The following is a 21554-nucleotide window of genomic DNA, read 5'->3' as shown; positions in this document are numbered from 1 at the left end:
CTGCGGACCGCAGAGGGCGTGCGCCGCTGGGTCCGGTCCCCGCTCCGCCCGGCCCCGCCCGGTCCGGCCCGCCGCGCCCCCTACCGGCCCGCTGCGCGCCCCTCTCCCCGCAGCGCTCACGCCATCCGGCGCTCAGACCCGGGCCCGGGCGGCTGCAGGCGTGTGTAAGTCCGGGCCCTTGGAGACGGAGCTTCCCCGCGCGCTAGCCGAGGTGGCGGCACCCAGTACAGCGCGGGCATTCTGTGGGCGCTCAATAAATGCCCATCGGGCCCAGAACGTAACTGTTCCGTGCCGACTCCCCGGTAGGGGGCGCGCCTCGAAGCCCTAACGCACCGACACGTCTTTGCGCACGCGCGCTCCTTACGGCGGATTTCCCCGCTGCGCACGCGCGTTCCGAGGCGGTCCTTCGCTTTGCGCACGCGCTTTTTACTGTGTCAGCCAGAGGAGGTGGCGGCACATTTCCTGCTAGGCCGGGGGAACGTGACGCCACGCGCAGCTTGATGACGACATTTCGGCGCCGGGTCGCTGAATGGCGGCCTCGGTCCTTAAAGCCGGAGACGCTGTGGTTCCTTCAGGTGAATGGTGGGAATCGCGCGCGGTCCGGCCTTGCGTCCCGGCGGCCACCCCGAACTTCCGCCGAAACCAGCTCTGTTCCCACGCGAGCCCCGGGCCTCGGGCTGGGCCGGCAGGGCGCCGAGGGCCGGACTGCGCCTTCCCGCGCACCTCGCACGCCCCACCCCGGTGGGCCCGCGGTTAACGTTCGCTGCGTGCGGTGGAGGAGGGAGAGTCTGGGACTCAGCGAGCGGTGTGGAGGGAGCGGGGTGGGTCTCGGCCCCGGCCCGACCCGATCCTTCCTCGCCTCCCCCCGGTGTGGGCCGTCTTTGCAGAGCCTCAGTTTCCGCGTCTGTGACACGGGGGCCCCGGTGCTCCCTTCACGGGGCAGTAGTGAGCGGCAGGCGGAAGCACGCCCCGCTCGCAGCGCGGCCAGAGGGAGGCCCTGGCGAGATTGGCGTTGACGGGGCTGCAGCTCACGGGAGGGACCCCGAAAGCGGATCGGAAGCCGCTCCTGAAGGCAGCGGATGTGGAGGTGGCGGGATGAAGCGGAGGCTGGGCACACAGCGCAGGCGGCGTGGCGGGGAGACGCTGCCCTCTCCCCAAGGAGAGGCGCTTGGGCGCCTCGGGCTCATTCCTTCAGCCGCTACCTCTGCAAATTTGCTCTAGGCAAGGAGCAGTATTTAATTCATCATCTCTAAAGCTCTGCCCTTAGCAAACAGTTCAGGGTTTTATGTCGCTTTGATCGTTTTGGAGTAGTGCAGTGTTCCCTGGACCACTTGGTTAAGGACTGAAACGTTTTATTTATGTCATCCTTAAAACTGAAACCCATAGCTAGTTTAATTAGGAGTTGAACAGTCTCAGTGTTACTGAACTCAGACTCGGCTCCTCCCAGCTCAAAAGCCAATACTCCAGAGACAAGTGTTGGTACAAAGGAAAGGTTGCTTTACTCAGAAGGCTAGCAACCGGGTAGAAGGTGGACTGGTGTCCCAGAACGCACTCCAAAGATTCTGCTCAGCCGTGACAGTTTTTAAAGGGAAGAAGGGAAAGAATCTCAGAATCGAGGCAGAAGGTCAAGCTCTGCGTCATTTTCCATTGGGTGTGGACTGGCTGACTCTTCATGAGCTTTCTTCAGATGTTATCTTGCCTGCGTGATCTCCTGCCGGATTGCACAGGGAGAAGCTGGGGGTAGAGAGCTAGTCATTCTTTAACTACTTAATTTTTCATTCCTACTTCTTTTAATCTAGGGAAGGAATCAATAGGTTAAGCAAGGTATTATGTGCATTCAGTAGAGCATATGTCAGGAGTTAGGTTAAGTGTTGCCTGGTGACCTCATTTCTATAAGGTTTGAGGCGAACAGAAATGGGCAAACAGGAACGGAGCAAAGGAGCTGCTTACAGATCCCCACTGTCTGACATCATTCCATTTCTGTGGGATTAGGGGCAAAGGCTCATCTTCTGTAACTTCTTCATGCTGACATAGCACGCAGTATTCTTAGAGTGGAAGATGTCAACATGAGTCTGTGGCATCTCTTTGCTGACAATTTTAGTTGCCTGCTTACTAAAAATTGGGCAGAGCAAGCTACAATTATTTTGATGCCCACAAAGATATAGATTATTATGAGCAATAACGTTAATCTCATTGTCTTGAGGCCAGTTTTTGGAATCGTGCTAGCCACAGATGGAGCAGCTTATGTCATGGCTACTGTCTGGTCATCATGCATTTGGCTTTTTCCCTCTGGTGGCAGTTATAGTATCTGTAAAACAACTCAGGAGTGTACATCAGACACTGAAAGATTCTGTGACTCTCTTGTCCTAATCGTTAGCTGCTTGAGCCTGCTCTTTTGTGACTCAGGGAGACCAGGGAAACTTCAGCTTTTCTACAAACAAGAGGCAGGGGACTTGGAGGGGCCTTTGTACAGGGGTGGGGAGTGTGCAGGTTTCTGCTTGGTTTCATGGGAAGGTGTTCATAATGCCTCAGCTGCCCACCCAGCCTCTCCATCCACATACACTGCCAGTTGCTGCATCAGCACCGTTCCTTAGGCCATGGGCAGAGCTGTGCCAGGAAAGCCATCAGCAGCTCATCAGTGGGACTTGCATACTTCCTCTCTGCTCAGTCCGAGTCTGGATATTTTCAGTTTCTGATTGGGGGCACAGAGAGGTAGGATTCTGGAGAGCTACTCCTGATTTTCTGGTGGCTGTTCAAAGCCTCCATTGGCAAAGCTGGCTCGTCCCCTCCCTTCCTTTTCAGAGAGCACAAGTAAGACAGAGGAGATATGTCCACCTGTCTCTATGGGGGAGTAGTGAGGAGGTCTGTGGGTTTGAGTCTTGGCTCTGCCATTCCCCAGCTGGCGGAGGGCAAGTGATTTTTCTCTCTGCCTCCATTTCCTTATCTGTACTGACCTCGTAGGGTTGTTATGAGGATGTATTTTCTATTCTTGCTTAACAAATTTCGCAGCTTAAAGCTGCATCTGTTGGTTGTCATGGTTATGTGTCAGAAATGTAGGCTCAGCTGGGTTCTCTGCTCATGGTCTCTCAAAGCTGAGATCGACCTGTTGGCCAGCTTTGCTCTTATCTGGAGGCTCTTGGGAAGAATCTGCTTTCAAGCTTATTCAGGTTGCTGGCAGGATCCAGCTCTTTGCAGTGGTAGAACTAAGGTCCCCATTTCGTTGCTGGCTATGAGTCAGGACTGCCCTGTATCTTACGTTCTCACACTTGAGACTTTAATTGTATCTGCAAAACCCCTTTACCGCAGCACCTAGAAGAGTGTTTGAATGACCAGAGACAGGAATCTTGGATGGCTGTCTAGAATCCTGCCTGCCTGCCACCGAGGATTAAATAAGAAATGTATGGAGAACCCTCAGAACCAGGCCTGGCATGTGGCAAGTGCCACACAAGCTTAACCAAGTGTTCCCAAGGGCTCCCTGCCACAGACCTGGCTCCGGGGCTGGACCCTGTGGACGGCAGGCACGTAAGCAGCATTTCTGTAAAGCGTGGGCCTTGGCAGTGCAGTGGTGCTGAGCTGCGCAGATATTCTCCTGGCCTTGTGTGTCTTGTGTGGCAGAGGTTGAGGTTTTTGTCTTTGTCTCTCTGCAGTGGTCCTCTAAGACGGCCCGTCTGGACCCTGCCCAGGAGGCTGCCATGGCATTCCCCCACCTGCAGCAGCCCAGCTTCCTGCTGGTAAGTGTCAGCTGCCCGCCCGCGTGCCAGGGTGATGGTTGCTCTGCAGCGGAGGGACTTGAGGGTTTTGCCACTGACTTGAAGAACTGTCCAGTGGTGATGTTTTGGGGGGATGTGCTGGAAATAACACTGGACTCGGGTGAGGACCCTCAGGCTCGACTCTGCCCTCTGTTGGTGCAGGACCTTGGGTTTATGCAGCTGCTGAGCCCTGGTTTTCTCATCTACAAGAGGAGTTGATTGAAATGCCGTTTCCTCAGTCTCCTGAGGTGTGGGGAGGAGCAAGGGAGAAGGATGTACACCCACATTTTCACATCTTGTAAATCCTTACACGAAAGCGAGGTGTCTTAATGACCGTAACTGTCATTGGTGAAAAACGGAAGGAGGCTGCTGTGCTGGGGCACTAGGCCTGCACTTTTTATAAACCTGTATTTGGAAGGATGTTCTTCTTCAGTGCCCCTCTAGAGCCAGCAGATCCGACCCAGGCCTGCACAGCCGGGTGTCTGCCTCTGACCGAGACCCTGTGGACCCCATCCTCGTGTGGAGGTGGCCAGGGCCTTGGATACCCTGGGCAAAGCCTTTGTGGTTAGAAACCTGGTCTTTCCTCCTGATGTTCATCCACGTGCACAGGGCCTTCTTCCCTTTGTGGTCAGAAAAGACGAGAGCTTTCCCTCACCCCTGATCTGGGGTACATTTCCTTCTTGTCCTGAATGTTTTCTGGCTTCTCTGTCACCAGAGTGCTGGCATTTGGCTGAAGCTGTCTGTGGTTTTTGGCCTGCTGCGTCTCTGAAGGTAACAGATAAAGGACGTCTTGGGTCAGAGGGCCAGTGACAACAAATGGTAGCTCACAATCACAGGGCTATAAATGGTGGGTGGTTAGCCCCGGGGGAAACTTCCCATTCACGTGCACACACTCAGTGAGTGCTCTGATCTGTGTGGGGTCCCCCCCTGGCTGCGGGGCTGACCCAGGAGCCAACCCCCTGCTTGTGGATTGGATCCGGGTGGATTTTGTTCTCATGATGTGCAGCTCTCTGAGGTAGCTGGGGTGCCTGACAGAGGGAGCTGGGAGCCAGCCTGGAAAGTCCTGGCCTAGAGAGCACGGGACCCTGGCCTCGCCTAGGGGTGTCCTGTAGGCCCTGGACACACGCACGACCTGATGTGTGAGGTGCTGGGCAGTCAGGCCAGTGCTATGTCTGATTCCTGCCCGTCACTTGGATTACTGTTTGTTTAGTTGTTTTTAAAGATTTATTTATCATTTATTTATTTAATTTATTTTTGGCTGTGTCAGGTCTTAGTTGCAGCGTGCAGGATCTTCGTTGAGGCATGCGGGATCTTCTGTTGCAGTGTGTGGGCTTCTCTCTAATTGTGGCTTGCAGGTTTTCTCTTCTCTAGTTGTGGCGCACAGGCTCCAGGGCACGTGGTCTCTCTAGCTGAGGCGCACAAGCTCAGTAGTTGTGGAGCGCCGGCTTAGTTGCCCCACAGCATGTGGGATCTTAGTTCCCTGACCAGGGATCAAACCCGCGTCCCCTGCATTGTACGGCAGATTCTTTACCACTGGACCACCAGGGAAGTCCCTGGATTTCTGTTTTGACTCGCACCAGAATATCAGCAAAAGCTGCAAAGCAAATGTGCTCGCTTTATTTTGGTTTTTTGTGTCTCCTAGGCTAGCCTGAAAGCCGACTCTATAAGTAAACCCTTTGCACAGCGGTGCCAAGACTTGGTTAAAGTCATCGAGGACTTTCCGGCAAAGGTACAGTTCTGCAGCGTCTCTTGGGGGCGTGTCTCACACACTCCTGGAAAAGCATTCTCGCAGCTCCTGCTTCCCACCTCTGAGCGCTGCTCTGCGGAGGCTTGACCCTGTATTGCAACTCTCACGTTTGTGACACATGTAAACATGTGACCACGACCACGTAGACCAGGCTTTCTCAGCCGTGGGCCTTCTGTCCCACATGGGACACTTAGCAGTGTCTGGAGGCATTTTTAGTTGCCACATGGGGTGGTGCTGCCAGCCCCGAGTGAGTGGAGGCCAGGTGTGCTGGCATCCGTCCCCCAGGGCACAGCACAGCCTCCAGGACAAAGACGCGTCCACCCCCAAATGTCAGCAGTGCCAAGGTTGAGCCCTGCTGTAAGTACTGAAAGTATGTGTTTACGCCACACCCTGAATTGGCAGAGTAAGTGCGGGTCAGTTCAGGAGGCCTGCCTGGACCAGGAGTTGCCAGCAGATGACAGGAAGGGCTTGCCCTGAGGAAGAACGGATGGTTTCACCCTTTTTAGTAAAGCTCTCTTCGGGTCAGAAGTTTCTGGCATTTTTATTTTTATTTATTTAATATATTGATTGATTTATTGGCTGCGTTGGGTTTTCATTTTGTGCCTGGGCTTTCTCTGGTTGCGGTGAGCGGGGGCTACTCTTTCTTTTGGTGCGCAGGCTTCTCATTGTGGTGGCTTCTCTTGTTGTGGAGCACAGGCTCTAGGCGTGCGGGCTTCACTAGTTGTGGCTCGCAGACTCTAGAGCGCAGTCTCAGTAGTTGTGGCGCATGGGTTTAGTTGCTCTGCGGCGTGTGGGATCTTCCCGGACCAGGGCTCGAACCTGTGTCCCCTGCATTGGCAGGCGATTCTTAACCACTGCGCCACCAGGGACATCCCCACTGTGGGGTCTTATCCTCCTCTCTCCCTGCCCGACCCTTCTGCTTGCTCCCTGCGGTAGTTGGGGGTGAGGGCGGGTGGAGGCCTAGAAGCAAGTGGCAAGAATCACCCAGATCATTTTGAACCTAGTGGATCTGGAAATTTGAACTGCCCCCCCACCACCCCCAGAATTTTTAAATAAACCTTTTAATCATACGCTGGCTTATGTAACGGGGTCAGACATGAAGCAGCCACGCAAGCACAACAAAAGGATCCACAGCTGCTCCTGTGGGTGCCACTGGTCCTGCTGGTCTCCGGGCCAGGGAGTGACGTCCTTGGCCCAGAGCCAGCAAGGGAGGCAGGCAGTGGTCCCCAGGAGCTTGCCCAAAATCTCCCTGTGCTGTTGCAGGAGCTGCATGCCATCTTCCCATGGCTGGTTGAGAGCATTTTTGGCAGCTTGGATGGCGTCCTGGCTGGGTGGAACCTCCGCTGCTTGCAGGGCCGCGTGAGCCCTGTGGAGTACAGTATCGCCATGGAATTCCTAGACCCCGGGTAGGTTGGTCTGTTACCCCAGAGGGACTGGACTTTCTCTCACAGTGATCTTGTTTGCAGTCACTTTTAAGGAACCGTCAAAGCAAGATGGTTCACGGTTCATTTGCCCTGTTTTTGTTGTTCGTGTTCAGGGGCCCAATGATGAAGTTGGTTTATAAACTTCAAGCTGAAGACTATAAATTTGACTTTCCTGTCTCTTACCTGCCTGTAAGTAAGCTATGGTGGTGAGAGCCAGGCTTGGGGCCGGGTGCCCCACGCAGTGGCTGCAGTGCTGGTGGGTGGGCAGGGGCCTGCAGGGCTGTGACAGTGGCCAGAACGTCATGGTATCTTTTCAGGGCCCAGGAGCCATCACAGATTGGAACTTCAATGTTTTGTTTTTTTTTTTCAAAGGTCATCTGAACTCTGCCAGTGGGAGGGCCTGGTTGGCTCCTGGCTGAGTGGCAGGGCCACGTGACTGGTAGCTTTGTCTTTCTGAGTTTCCAGTCCTGTGGGGGCGAATTAAGGGGTGGCTCACTCATGGGTATGAGAAACAAAGCAGACAGGATCCATCGAGTGCCTGGCTGGGTCAGAGATGCACACAGCTGCAGCCCCGCTGTGGTGGGTCTGTGTGAGGACGAAGGGACAGAGTCTGCGTGAAGCTTTTTTGCACAAGCACCGTGCAGAGGACAGCACTGTTCCCCAGGGGGGTCTGTGTGTTGGGCTCCTCGGCAGCCTTCCCAAGGGCCACCTCTGTCTGTCCACAGGACCCTGTGAAGGCGTCCATCCAGGAGCGTGTGCTCCCCGACAGCCCTCTGTACCACAACAAGGTCCAGCTCCCTGCAACCGGGGTCCTTGGCCTGCACCTGGCCCTCAGTATCCTTTGTCGGCCCCGCGGTGGGGGAGGCTGGGCGGCCAACACACAGCTGGGTGGGGGGCCCCGACAGCCCTGTCATTTGTCCCCTGACATGGCCCTCAGATCCATTCGAGTATTACATGTTCTTCTTTGCTTTGAGCCTCATCACTCAAAAGGTACAGAAGGGGTGCCTCTGAGCTGGGTTTGCTTTACTGAAGCCCCCGTGCAGGGAGGGGCTGAGGCCCAGGGCTTGTGTCCACACAAAGAAGGGCTGGGCCAGCCGTTGGCCTGCCTTCCTCCATTTCTCCTCCCTTTCCTACCTCCTTTCCCCGGGTCCCCCTCCCTCCAGCCTTTGCTCCTCAGGCCACCCTCACTTAGTGAGGATGACAGGCTGGAGGCAGGCTTGATGGGCCATGTGGGGTGGGCTGGTGCCCTGAGTGGTGGTCAGGGAGGCTTCCTGTAGGAGGTGGCTACTGGTGTGGGCAGGGTGGGGGGATGGGGGTGTGTGTGGGCTGGTCAGGACTGAGGGGTCTAGTCAGGCCCTTCGTGGTGGGGGCTTTTCTCCTGGCACTGCCCTGTGATTGCTGGGTCAGCAGCCTGGGGCGGTGCCCACAACCATGCGCTCACAGGAGCTTTGCTTTCCAGCCGCCCCCTGGGGCCCTCCACGTCCGCACTTCAGACTGCGCCTACTTCATCCTGGTGGACAGGTACCTGGCGTGGTTCCTGCCCACAGAAGGCAGCGTGCTCCCCCCTCTCTCCTCCAGCCCGGGGGGGCCCAGCCCCTCACCGGCTCCCAGGTGAGTGGCTGAGATGGCCTGAGCCCACCACTAGGTAAGGCCTGGCCCTTCCTGGTTGGAGGGCTTTGCTCATGGGGACAGTGGTGCCACTCCTTGTCTGGAGCACTTGCTTTTTTTAGGCCTGAGATTCTGCAGCCCCAGCTGAGCACAGGCTGGAGGGCGGGGTGAGGGGGACGTCTCTGAAGCAGGCAGGTTCTGTGGCCCTGTGGACGGGGCCTGGCTCTGGTATGGGAACGGGCCGTGTTCTGCTTGTGGCCGCCCTCTCCACACGCGGCACCCAAGCCCCATGCCCAGCGGTGAGCAGGGTGGTGAGGGACTCAAAGCTGAGAGCTGATTGGCAGCGCTGGGTGATTGGTCCTGGAGAGGAGGGGCTTGTGGGCAGCGCTGAGCTGTGGCCAAGTGAGACTAGCAGGGACCTGTGGACTCGGGGACCAGGCCTTTGCTGAGCCGGGGCCTGTGGTAAAGAGCTGCTGGCACGGGCAGAGCAGGAGGGGAGCGTGAGGCCGGCCTGTCCAGGGGTGAGGAGCCTGTGCTCCTCTGGCCCTTGCCTCACTATCCCCCGCTCCTTCCCTGGAGGCTGCAGCTCTTTCCTGTAGGTGCTGTCCCCCCACATCTGCTGGCACGTGCTGTGCCGTTACCCCAAACTCACAGAAGCTCCCAAGGAAAGGGGATGGCGAGGAGGAGTGCGGGGGGGCGGTGGCTGCACAGGTGTTGCTGATGCTGCGGCCTGGGGAGTGGGGGCCAGGGATCTGGGGTCGGGGGAGGACCCAAGTGTGGCCTGGATTCACACCCCCTCAAAGGCAGACTTCAGCTGCTAGGCAGTTTTCTGGGCTGGATTTGATTTGTTTTCACAAAATAATTTCAGATTTTGCACATTGCTACATATAACAAAGAACTTTCACAGGCCCTTCATGCCTGTTGATTTCCGAGTTGTTTTATTCTGTTTAATCTGTGTGTGTGTTTTTCCTGGGCCATTTGAGTAAGTTATAGACACGACGCCGTTACCTCTTAACATTTCAGGGTGTGTTTTCTGACAGTGTGTGCATCTCTGTAACTGCGGCCATTCCATTCAAATCAGGAGGCAGTGTTGCTGCCAGGCCACCATCTCATCCCCAGACCCCACTTGGGTTTCACCAGCTGCCCCACTCATGGCTGTCATGCAGCTGGGTTCCGTGCAGGGTCATTTCCCGCACGCGGCTGTCTCTCTGTTGTCCAGAAGGTCCCACAGCCTTTCCTGACCTTGACAGCTGGTGTGTGCACAGTGGGTTCTTGGGTGTTTCCCATGATTAGGCCCAGGTTGGGCATCGTTGGCGGGGGCACCGCAGTGGCGGCCGTGGTGCCCATGAGCCCGCTTGCTGGGCTGAGGGTGATGCCAGGTTTTCCTCCTGTAAAGTTAACGAAGGTCTTTGGGCCTCAATTAGTGAACGGGGGACTTAGTGGGAAGATCCACTGAGCCCCCGCTCTTGTCAGCAGTGTCGGCATCCCTCATGGTCTTCATTTCAGCCAGATCCATTGTGAATAGGGTGGTTGGCAAACAACACTTTTCTGATCTCACCCGTCCTGCATTTATCAGTGGGCAGATGTGGATGGAAAATTCACTCTTCTGTTTGTTTATTCACACATAGCAACGTGGACTTGAGGGTCGTTGGACACTTCCACGGGTTGTACTTGTCGCTGCTGTCCTGGGTTTGAGGCCCAGATTGCTGTGGCCACACCCGTGGAGCCTGCCGACAGAGATCTTCTTCTGTGTCTCCCTCAGGACGCCAGCCGTGCCTTTTGCGTCCTATGGCCTGCACCACACCAGCCTCCTGAAGCGACACATCTCTCATCAGACGTCTGTGAATGCAGACCCCACCTCCCACGAGATCTGGAGGTCGGAGACGCTGCTCCAGGTGAGAGCCTGGGTGCCTTCTCTGCTTCTGTTTCAGATAAACTGCTCAGCACTGCCCACCCCAGGGTGCAAGGGCCTAAAGACTGCCCCTTGGTCTGGGGGTGGCTGTCAATTGTTAGTGTCTCTGCTGTGACTGATGAGAAAGAATTTGCCCACCTGTCTCACCTCTGTGATACTGGCAGTGTTTTCACCCTGGGACCCCCTGTCCACAGAGTCCTATTTTATTGTGGTGACACGATGGCTGCCCAGCCTTTCAGTTTCCAGTGGCTTGGGTCACCCTCTCTGACCGCTACCGTGGTTTGGGAGGGGTGGATAGTAAGCCCTGCTGCAGCAGCGTGTTTAGGGCACTGAATGGGGGGGCCTCCCCTTGCTCAGCAGGACCCCATCCTCTCCATGCCAGGGGGCCCCAGTGGGGACGGCAGTCCTGTGTGTGACCTTATGCGGCACCAGCAGACCCCAGGCCTGTCTCTTCAGCGCCACCTTGGAGATATTCTGCTATTCTGATGCTGGATTCCAGGGCTGGGTGGGTCACCACAAGCATGGCTTGTTGAGAGCCTGGAGTGTGGATGAGATGGGGTTCTGATTTTATTTGGGAACTGAGGTAAAATACACATAATGTAAAATCTAAGTCTTAACCATTTTAAAGCATATAGTTGAGTAGCACTAAGTATGTTTACATTGTTGTAATGGGTTTCCAGAACCTTCCTATCCTGTAAGACTGAAGGTCTATACCTGTCAAACAGCAGCTCCTCAGTCCCCCTCCCACCAGCTCCCACACCCACCACCCTGCTTTGTTTCTGTGAATCTGACTCTTCTCGTTGCCTCTGTCAGTGGAGTCACACAGTATTTTTCGTTTTAATGACTCACTGGCTTCACTCAGCATAATGTCTTCAAGGCTCATCCACGTTGTAGTATGTGTCAGAATTTCCTTTTTAAAGCTGAGTTAAATTCTGCTGTGTGTGTTTAACTATGTTTTGTTTATCTGTCCATCTGATGGACACTTGGGCTGCTTCCACCTCTTGGCTGTGGTGAACATGAATGTGCAGTTCTCTCTTTAAGACCCTGCTTTCCGTCCTCTTGATTATCTGTTCTGAAGTGGGATTACTGGGCTGTATGGTAATTCTGTTTAGTTTTTTGAGGACCTGCCATGCTGTTTTCCATGGTGGCTGCACCATTTTTCATCCCCACCAGCAGTGCACAAGGGGTCCAGTTTCCCCACACCCTCGGAACACTTGTTGTTTTCTGGGTTTCTGACTGTGGCCACCCTAATCGTCGTGACTGGTCTGCTCTGCCCTGGTGATGTGGTGCTAAGCAGCGTTTCCCGTCCTCGTTGGCCACGTGTGTATCTTATTTGGAGAAACGTCTATTCAGGTCTTTTGCCCATTTCTGAATTGGGATCTACTTTGTTGTTGACTTCTAGGCATTCTCTATATAGTCTGGATGTTAATCCTTTTTCAGATACATGATTTGCAAATATTTTCCCCCATTCTGTGGGCTACTTTTTTACTACGTATGTTGTGTCTTTTGATGCACTAAAGCTTTTAATTTTCATGAAGTCCAGTTTTTTCCTTTGTTGCCCATGGTTTTGGACTTACATCTAAGAAATTACTGTCAGATCCATTGTTGTGAAGCATTCCCCCACGCTTTCTTTTAAGGCTCTACAGTTTTAGCTCTTATATTCTAGGTCTTTGATGCATTTTGAGTTGTTTCTTGTTTACGATGTAGAGTGAGGGTCTGACTGTGCTCATTTGCATGTGAGCACCCTGTTTTCTCAGCAGCACATGTTGAAGAGGCTGTTCCTTCCCTCATTGAATGGTCTTGACGGCCTTGTCAAAGACCTTTTGACCAGCTATGCTCTTTTGCAGGTTTTTGTTGAAATGTGGCTTCATCATTATTCTTTGGAGATGTACCAAAAAATGCAGTCCCCTCACGCCAAGGTATGTTGCTGCCACGGTTTATCTTCCCACCTCCCGCGCTGGCCCTCGTCAGCCTGCTGCTGCTTGTCCTTGATTTCAGTCAGTTTCAAGGACTGGCTAGTGGGACCCAGCAACCTGACATCTCACCTCCCTCAAGTGCCGAGCAGCAGGCAGGTTGTCTTCTGTGCTGGGCTTGCACCCTGGCGGCTGAGGCCCGTCGTCTCTGGGCCTCCCCATGCTATTTGCAGAGCCCTCTCCGTGGTAGCAGGAACAGATGTGGTTGTGGTGCTCGTGTTCTGGGGCGTGGGAGCCGTGGGTGCCTTTGGGAGTCATTGCGCCTCCTGCTGTCCTGCTGCGGTGGCGCCCAGCAGACTCTGCCCACCTTGGTGGCCCTGCGGCCCTCCACGTCCTCCAGAGCAGCGGCAGCAGCCCTCCTGGCGGTGGGTGGGGTCTGACGCCCTCCTGGCAGTGGGTGGGGTCTGACACCCTCCTGCATGTGGCCTGGGCTGTCTCCTCCTCCTCCTCTCCTTTTCCTTCTTCCCTTGCTAGGCAGCTCACATGTGTGCAGAGGCCTGGAATCCCTGGCCCCCTCCCGGGGTTGTGGCCACAGGGCTGGTCGGGGTAGAACAGTTCTGTTGAGTTAGGGAGAGGTGCTCAGGTCCACAGCCTGCGCGCAGGACTGCAGTGTGCCGCTTCCGTGCAGCAGTTTGCTCCTTAGACTTTGCTTTTGCCGCTGCCAGTCAGACTCCTCAAGGGCTTCCTTAGGAATTAAGAATCTGTGGGTCACATTGGAACAGTGGCCTGTGCCCTTCCCTCGGTGGTCCTGCTCCCCAGCCCAGGGTTCTGCCGCACGGAGGACTGGGACGCAGACCCAACACTCCTCTTAGAGCGCAGGGTGTCCCAGCCTCCGTCCTTGGCCCCGCACAGGAGGAGGAGGAAGAGAGCGGGGGTGGGGCCGGGAATCCATCCTGGGCCTCTCGCGTCGCAAAGTGCCCTCCATGCCCCCGTCTGCTTCCAGAGTGCACTTGCTGCTGCACGTTCCTGCCGCTGCCCGGCGGGCAGGGCTGGCTCCCCTGCAGGGCGCGCGGGGCTTGGTCTCGCAGAGGCTGCTTCGCGGTGTCACCTTCCTGTCTGCACGTCTGTGTCGGGAGCCCGGGGTAGCCCACCCGCTTCAAGTCTTAGCCGTAGCTCTGCCAGCCAGAGGGCCCTTCCGAGCTGCTGGTCACCTGGGGGAACACCGAGTCCATATGGGGAGGGGTCTTCCCGCTCCTCCCCATGGTCACAGGAGGGTGAGGGCTGCTCAGGTTGACTTGGGTTGGTGCGGGGGGGGGGGCACCATGAAGGCCCCACCAGGCGCCAAGAAACCTTCTGCCGTTTGCCACCTGTTGAGGCCGAAAAACAAAACCTGAGGAGGCGGGGTGTGTGGGAAACCGCGGGGTCTGCTTCATCCAAGGCCCCTGCCGTCTGTCCAGGCCTGCCCCACACCACGTGGAAGTCCTTGCTGGCCCCACGTAACCCTGGCGTCAGTTTGCCGGGTTTTCTGGGTGCAGGAAGTGCAGCTCCTGGAGCTCCCTTTGTGTGGCTGTGGCCGGGCTGGGTGCAGGCGCATGCACGCTCCCTGCAGGGTGCTCTGGGCCAGGGCTGGGGCCGGAAGGGGGACTGTGGGCTCCCCATTTCCTTGCTGAGTGCGGCCGTGCCCCTTCCTGCCCCAGCCCTGCGTGTCTCTGGCTGTGCCTGTCTCCCCAGCGTCTGGCACGTTCCTTCAGGCCTCTTCTGTGTGAAGCATGGCGCTGGGGCAGGAGGCGGGCCCTCATGAGGCAGGACGTGTGCTGGGCCGGCTCTGGCTGTGCTTAGCTGCAGGGAGATAGGGTGGAGGTTCTGGTGTTGGGGGCAGACGGTGTGCCAGCTCAGCTGTTACCCCTGGCCTCAGGGTTCCAGCTGCCTCTGGGTGTGTGTGGCTTAGTGTCTGGGGGCTCCTGGTGAGGTAGAGGGAGGTAGAGGTTGGTCTTCCCAGAATTAGAACCAGTAAGTGTTAGCACCACGTTAACCATTTCCAGGATGTGGGGCCTGGTGGGCTGGGAACCAGCCCCGTGCACAAAACCTTTCAGGATGGGACTCTGATTGGGTCTTTAACACCTGGGAATTGATTCCATCATGTGCTGATAAATTTCTTTTCCGGACAACCCAGGAAGTCCAATAAATTACATATTTTTCTCTTCTGGGCAGAGGCCTCCATCTAGAACTGGCTTCTCAAGTTTCTTTACTGAGCCTGGGTCTTCGGGCCTTGGTGACCAGCAGCGTGTCCCAGGGAGGTGGCTGGGCTGCTGACATGTGCTGCACCCAGTGCAATGGGGTCGGGCTGACCTCGGGGGCTGGAGGGGCCTCCCAGGTGACCTTGCGGTTCTGTCCTCCTTCTGCCTGGCAGCTGGAGGATCACGCCTGGAGGGGGTGGTTGGCGTCTCATTGGCCTGATGCTGCTGGGCTGTGATTGTTTGGATTGTCACTGACTTGTGCTTTTGTTTTTTGTTTTTCTTGTCCTTACTTCTGGGCTCTTTCTCACTATTTCTTTCTCTCCCCTCCTCCTCCCCCCGCCCTCTCCTCTCGGCTTCTCTGCTGTTGTCTCTCAGCTGGAGGTCCTGCACTACCGACTCAGTGTCTGCAGCGCCCTCCACAGCCCTGCCCAACCCAGCCTCCAGGCCCTCCACGCCCACCAAGTACTGGCCGCTTTCGTTTTGTCCCCTTTCACCCCCGCCCCATGGTTTAACCCCAGAGCTCATGTCCTGCGCAGTAGCCAGGGTCTGGCTGGGGGCTGGCTGGGGTGACCAGAGACCAGTTCCAAGCACAGCCAGGCCCTTCGGCCTGGACCTGGGTTCAGGGTGTGCGGCCACATGGCTGGGAGTGATGCACAGGATCCCACTGGCTGTGGGGGAGGTCACCGAACCCACCTGGCCAAGCCCCAGGCCAACCAAGGTGTCGAGTCCTCGGGTGTCTTAGGGCTCTGTGCTTAGCCCTGTTCGTGGGGGCAAAGTAGTGTGGCCTTTGCAGTACAGGCCTGGTGCTGGGGACTGACCAAGGATGTGGAGGCCCTGGGGCTCATGGGCGGTGACCTTGTGGGGACTGCCGTCTGCTTAGGCAGGAGTGACCAGGGATGGACTGTGGTCAGTGAGCTGGGTGTTTGGGGCCAACGGCATTGTGAAGTTTGCTGCTCCACGACACGACCGCTGGGAAGTCTGGTCAGAGACGTGTGTCTGGAGCTGTGCTCACGGCCAGGGATCTGTTCCCCTCACCCTAGGTGGGGCCACACACCACTGAACTTGAATTTGAGCAGGTGCGGCAGCTGCACTGAGGAGGGAGAGAATGTTCCAGGAGGGGTGCCGAGGGCGGGCCACATGCAGAAGTGGGTGCCACTCAGGCCTGGGCTGGGGAGGGCCTCACCTGGCAAAGAGCAGGGCCCCTGCCTTCACCTCCACAGCGGGAGGCCTGGCCCCGTAAGTGTCCACATGCAGCTGTGACCGGGGGCTCCTGTGGGCATTTGGCTCAGGGAAGGGAGGCACTGGAAGAAAGCACTTTGACAAATGTAGAGAGAAAGTAGCCCAGTGGTGTCCAGTGTGGTTGCTGGGCGTGGGGCAGGGAGTTGCCCCTGCAAACGTGGAGGGCGGGGGTGAGATGCGGTGGGGGTTTCAGTTCCTGGGAACGATAAAGGGGATTAGCTCCCTAGGCAGAGTCACGGCCTGGCACAGAGGATGCTCTGTGGTTTTTTATTACTGTTAAAGTATCCCTTTTTTTTTTTTTTCTAAAACGCTGCAAATCCACCATATAATCTAAAAATAGACACATGCAGAAGGACATTACCCCCCGCCTCCCACCCCAGGCGTAGCGGCCTTGGGGTGTGTTGCATGGGCCTGTGGAGGCATTTCCGTGCCAGGGAGGCCTGTGCAGACCGTGCCCTGGGCAGTGGGGGGCGAGGTGGGGGGCTGCCGGTCAGTGCCCAGCTTCCTGCACGTAGGGCCGGGAGCCGCCTTCACCCCACTTGGCGTTGCTCACCTTGGGGTGAAGCTGCCAAGAGCACTTCCAACAAGTCTGTCGAGGCCCGAGGGCTGGGGGTGGGCGTGGGGAGCAGGCGGCCGGCCCCCAGGCTTCCCCCGTGTATGGGGGGTCTCAGAGACCCTCCTGGCCTTTGTGAACCGAAAGCTGAGCTCGCAGGACTGAGGGCGTTTGTCTCAGAGGCTCCATGAAGGGGGTTGAAGTGCAGGGAAGCACATGGCAGAGCTTTTGCCCCGGTGGCTGTCCCAGGGTGCCATGTGTGGTGCATCCATGAGGGGAGAGGTGGGCACAGCCCAGCACGAGGTACTGACGAGGGCCCTCCCCCCAGGAGTCCTTCATGCCCACCGAGGAGCATGTGCTGGTGGTGCGGCTGCTGCTGAAGCACCTGCACGCCTTCGCCAACAGCCTGCGGCCCGAGCAGGCCTCGCCCTCTGCCCACTCCCACGCCGCCAGCCCCCTGGAGGAGTTCAAACGGTGGGTATGGGCTGTGGGCAGGGGGGCAGTCACCTCGAGCCCTCCTGGGACTGTCTCCTCACTGCCACCCTGGCCCAGAGGTGGGTGGGGTCCGCCTGGCTGCTTCTCAGGCTGGCCTAGGAGAGGCCCCATCTTGCTGCCCCCTCTTCCCCCTTCTTCCCCTGTGGCAGGAGAGCAGCAGGCTGCTCGGTGCTGCACCTCACCCCCACCCCACCCCACCCCGGCAGGGCAAGGGCCGTGGCCTGACTCCCAGGCCAACAGGGCCAGCAGAGCTGAGGCACACACAGGAGCCACACTGGATCGGCCACGTGTGTGTGTGTGTCCCTGGAATGTTCTCTAGCTTCTCTGAACTTTGGAATTTCCTCTGAGGAATGGGGCTAAAAATAGGAGGCCTTGCCCCCAGGGGGTACCAGGCTCCCGTGTCAGGTGATGCCCCCTCTCCCACAGGGCCGCCGTCCCGAGGTTTGTCCAGCAGAAGCTCTACCTCTTTCTGCAGCACTGCTTTGGCCACTGGCCCCTGGACGCGTCGTTCAGAGCTGTGAGTGTTGTCCTACGGCTTTTGCCCTGCGTGTGTGCATGAGGGAAGGGAGCCTTGGGGGCCTTCTGTGCTGTTCCGCCAGCCGCGACCTTGAACCCAGCTGTCCACGCAGGGTGGGTTCCCAGCTCCACACAGCTGCCCTCCGCTGCACTCGGGGGAAGCCTGCTGGGTGACCTGTTCTGAGGGGCCAGGCATCTTGAGGGGGCACGGGCTCCCCCTGCGCCCCTGCTCACCTGAGCGCCAGCCACCTGCCCCAGCTGCACGTGTTTCCCCAGGTCCTGGAGATGTGGCTGAGCTACCTGCAGCCCTGGAGGTATGCGCCTGAGAAGCAGGCCCCGAGCAGCGACTGCCAGGCCCGGAGTGTGTCAGAGAGATGGTGAGCCCAGACCCGAGGTCCTGCAGGCAGGGGGCCCGGGCCACCCCCTTGTCCCCTGCTGGGACTTGCCCAGGTTCCAGGATTGCTCTCTTGGGGACAACGGGCGGCCTCTGTCCTTCTGTCCCTTTCCCACATTGACTCACATAAACCTCCCCATAGCCCTTCCTAGCCAGCCCTGCAGCGTGGCTGCCCCGCCCCCAGTGGCCTTGTTCCTGGGAATGGGCCTCGTCCGTGGAGGATTCTGTCCTTGGGGCCTCACCTTTGCCCACTTGTCCTGCCTCCTCGTGTCACCCCCGGCCCCTCTGCCACCATTCGTGATACCTGGGGGAGACCGGAAGCTGAGGAGAAGCCTTGATGTCCGTCCGCCCGCAGGGCGCCCTTCGTGCAAGAGAACCTGCTTGTGTACACCAAGCTCTTCCTCGGCTTCCTGAGCCGCGCACTGCGCACGGACCTCGTCAGCCCCAAGAACGCACTCATGGTGTTCCGCGTGGCCAAGGTCTTCGCGCAGCCAAACCTGGCTGAGATGATCCAGCGGGGTGAGGCCCCTGCCAGCCCTGTCACCCGTGAGCTCGCGGGGGTTGCGTGTGTGCCCCACAGGAGGGGAACGGAGCCCTGAGCCGCATCCCCTGGTGGCTTGTAGTGGCTTTGGGAGGCTGTGGGCTGCTGTTGGGCTCTCCTCATAGCTACTCCCCTGTGGAGATGGGTGGGGGTGGAGGGACTTCCGGGAGCTGGGCCTGCGCCGTGCGGTCACTGCCCTCGGGGACCTATGGTGGGACCCGATGTCCGTGCTCTTGGAGCCGCAGCCAGGCTCACATCCTGCCTTCCAGGCGAGCAGCTGTTTCTGGAGCCCGAGCTGGTCATGCCCCACCGCCAGCACCGGCTCTTCACGGTGCCCACGTTCACTGGCAGCTTCCTGTCGTCATGGCCACCAGCCATCACCGACGCCTCCTTCAAGGTGAAGAGCCACGTGTACAGCCTGGAGGGCCAGGACTGCAAGTACACCCCAATGTTCGGGCCCGAGATCCGGGCACTGGTGAGTAGTCGGGGCCCTCTGGGCTCTGGCATTTCACACCCCTTCCCTGTCTTGTTCAGTGGAGTCTAGTTTTTTTCTGATGATAGATGTACCCTCTTGGAAAGTGCACCTTAGTCCTTAAAACTCATTTTAAGTTTTCCATCGTGTGGAAGCCACCCCTGGGCTGTCGGTGCCATGAGGCGGCCCCGAGCCAGCTAACCGCCCACCCACCCACCCACAGGTTTTACGTCTGGCTCAGCTTATCACACAGGCCAAGCAGACGGCCAAGTCCCTCTCTGACCAGCATGGGGAGAGTACGGCCGCCCGTCCCTTCCTGTCGTGGCTGGGCTTCTACCCCGCGGACACCAATGGCTCCTACCCAGGCAATGACCTGGATGAGATGGGGCAGGACAGCGTCCGCAAGACGGATGAGTACCTGGAGAAGGCCCTGGAGTACCTGTGCCAAGTGTTCCGGGTACGCCCTTGGCCCTGCTCACCTCCCCCAGGTGTCACGTGCCTGGGCCCCTCGTTGCCGTTTGAGGCCCAGCGGGGGGAAGGCCTCCCTCCACCTTGGAAGTGACGGCAGGCATCTCCCCAACAGCTCAGCGAGGCCCAGCTCGCCCAGCTCACCCTCGCCCTGGGGACCACGCAGGATGAGAACGGGAAGAAGCAGCTCCCAGACTGCATCGTGGGGGAGGACGGACTCATCCTCACACCCCTGGGCCGGTATCAGGTGAGGCCCACATCCCGAGGGGTCGGGCTCTCCAGGGCCCTCTGGGCAGTGTGGCCATGGCTCCCGGGGGCTCACCTCCTGCTGCTTCCAGATCATCAACGGGCTTCGGCGCTTTGACATCGAGTACCAAGGAGACTCGGAGCTGCAGCCCATCCGGAGCTACGAGATTGCCAGCCTGGTCCGAGTGCTCTTCCGACTGTCCTCCGCCATCAACCGCAGGGTGAGTGTGGGAGGGAGGGCCGCCCCCCCGGCCCCACCAGCCCGCGAGCGGCAGATGAGAGTGGGGCCTGTCTGTGCTCTAGTTCGCAGGTCAGATGGCGGCCCTGTGTTCGCGGGCCGACTTCCTCGGCAGCTTCTGTCGCTACCACCTCCTGGAGCCTGGGCTATCGGACAGGCGCCTGCTGAGCCCCGTGGGGCGGGGGCATGCGGCCAGCCTTGCCCGGGGCCCCCGGCTCAGCCTGCGCTTCCTGGGCAGCTACCGGACGCTGCTGGCCCTGCTGCTGGCCTTCTTCGTGGCCTCTCTGTTCTGCATCGGGCCCCTGCTCTGTGCCCTGCTCCTCGTGCTGGGCTATGTCCTCTACGCCATGGCCATGACACTGCTAACCGATCAGGGCAAGCTGCACCAGCTCTGACTGCAGGCCGGCCACCACCCCCAGGCACCAGGGAGGCCACTCTGCACCCAACACCTGTCGCCTTCGTACTTCCAGGGGGCGTTTTCTTGCAGCCCTGGAACCATCTGAAGAGAACCTGAAAAGCGAGGGCAGGGATAGGCAGAGAGGTAGCCACACGGGGTGGGCAGCCTGCCGGCCCTGGGCCTCCCCGTTTCCTCAGCCAGAGGGCCTGCAGGGCGACGCCTTTCTCTTCCTCAGCGTGTGAAGCTCAGGAGTTGGGCCTCCCCGGATAGCCTGCGGCCTCTGCCTTTGCCGCCCTGGAGGTGGGCGGTGAGACCCCAACATGGGAACCCAGCCTCTGGCTCCAGAGAATAATCGGGCCCTAAAAGAGAGCCCTAAGAAAATTAGACGATGGTTCTCTGTTTCATGATTTTAAACCTGATTTTGCTGCCACGTTTGGCAAAGTTAGGGCCACTGTATTTTCCCAGTAGTTCCAAGTCTGGGCCATATGCCTGCTTTTGAGGAGAGACCCTCTGAGAACACAGATGCCCCCAGGCCACAGAGCAGGTCGTCAGGGCTGTCACCACCTTGTTCCCTGTGGGTGGTCTACAACCAAAGATGGTCAAAAGCATCATTTGTATCTTCAGTCAAATCAAGCACTCAAAGACACTGATTTTTTGGTAAGATTTAAATATCCAAAGTATATGACAAATGTGAGTTCACTGTCAGAAATCCTCACAGCATCTCACACGCGTTTCATTCTACAGATGACGCACCAGGGAGAACTTTTCAACCGAGATTTTTAAAAGCCTTAGTCTTTGGTGTATTTTTTTAAGTTTTCAAACTGTAAGTATTGGGCTTTGTATTTTGATGTAAACTCGGAGTAGTGGCATTTGGGGCCTGTGACCAGTAACCAAACCAAACTTGTAACCGACCATGGATCTGAATAAACCTGTTCTCGGTCCTGAGTCTTGTGGTGCCTGGCCCCGCCCCCAGGGTGGCCTACTACACGGGGTCCTCTGCACACTCAGGGGCTGCGGAGATGCCACTGGGCACCCAGCGTCCCTCACCATGGGATTCCCTTGGGCAGATGCAAACACGGACGTGGCTGTGATGGGACAGGGCAGCCACTGGCAGGTCTGAGATGCGAGAACACTGCCTACAACTCAGTGGGGCAGACATGGTCTTCATACTAAGAGCTAGGATCCTGGGACCCGTGTTGCAATTTCTGTGGCTTCTGCAGGGGTGCATCTGACCAGGGAACCGAAATGTACTCACCAACCACATGGCCTAGCCTGAGTGTTAAATGTCCCCCTTTCCCTGGGCCAGGCAACTGCTGTGGTCAAATTCTATGGAAATAGGAAGTAAGACAGAGTTTCTACAAGTTCACATTGATAGATTACGGGCTTTTGTTAACAAACTTTGTGA

At 57.7% G+C, this 21554-nt stretch overlaps 1 protein-coding gene across 1 annotated transcript; it reads left to right on the top strand.

The window, feature by feature from the left end:
- The first annotated feature begins 500 nt into the window (after nt 1-500).
- On the top strand, nt 501-20147 carry SMPD4 (sphingomyelin phosphodiesterase 4). The gene is made up of 20 exons (XM_065889574.1): nt 501-575; nt 3648-3731; nt 5392-5478; nt 6760-6902; nt 7034-7109; nt 7646-7754; nt 7858-7910; nt 8380-8531; nt 10291-10423; nt 12288-12359; nt 14966-15052; nt 16711-16856; nt 17304-17394; nt 17670-17770; nt 18143-18306; nt 18598-18803; nt 19024-19257; nt 19384-19515; nt 19607-19735; nt 19818-20147. Exons 1-20 carry the CDS (start codon nt 501-503, stop codon nt 20145-20147), a joined length of 2604 nt encoding a protein of 867 aa, XP_065745646.1.
- Nucleotides 20148-21554: the final 1407 nt, after the last annotated feature.

This window comes from Phocoena phocoena, chromosome 13 (genome assembly GCF_963924675.1).
Source record: "Phocoena phocoena chromosome 13, mPhoPho1.1, whole genome shotgun sequence".
Classification (NCBI taxonomy): Eukaryota; Metazoa; Chordata; class Mammalia; order Artiodactyla; family Phocoenidae; genus Phocoena; species Phocoena phocoena.
The sequence above is the reverse complement of the archived record's forward strand: the minus strand, read 5'-3'. Positions and strand labels throughout refer to the sequence as shown.

What these genes read in the sequence shown, in the direction of transcription:
- SMPD4 (XM_065889574.1), top strand. Translation starts at nt 501, where the DNA reads ATGACGACATTTCGGCGCCGGGTCGCTGAATGGCGGCCTCGGTCCTTA. An exon ending in CGGAGTGTGTCAGAGAGATG is followed by an intron (nt 17,771 to 18,142) that starts GTGAGCCCAGAC and finishes GTCCGCCCGCAG; the next exon opens with GGCGCCCTTCGTGCAAGAGA. An exon ending in GGCCCGAGATCCGGGCACTG is followed by an intron (nt 18,804 to 19,023) that starts GTGAGTAGTCGG and finishes ACCCACCCACAG; the next exon opens with GTTTTACGTCTGGCTCAGCT.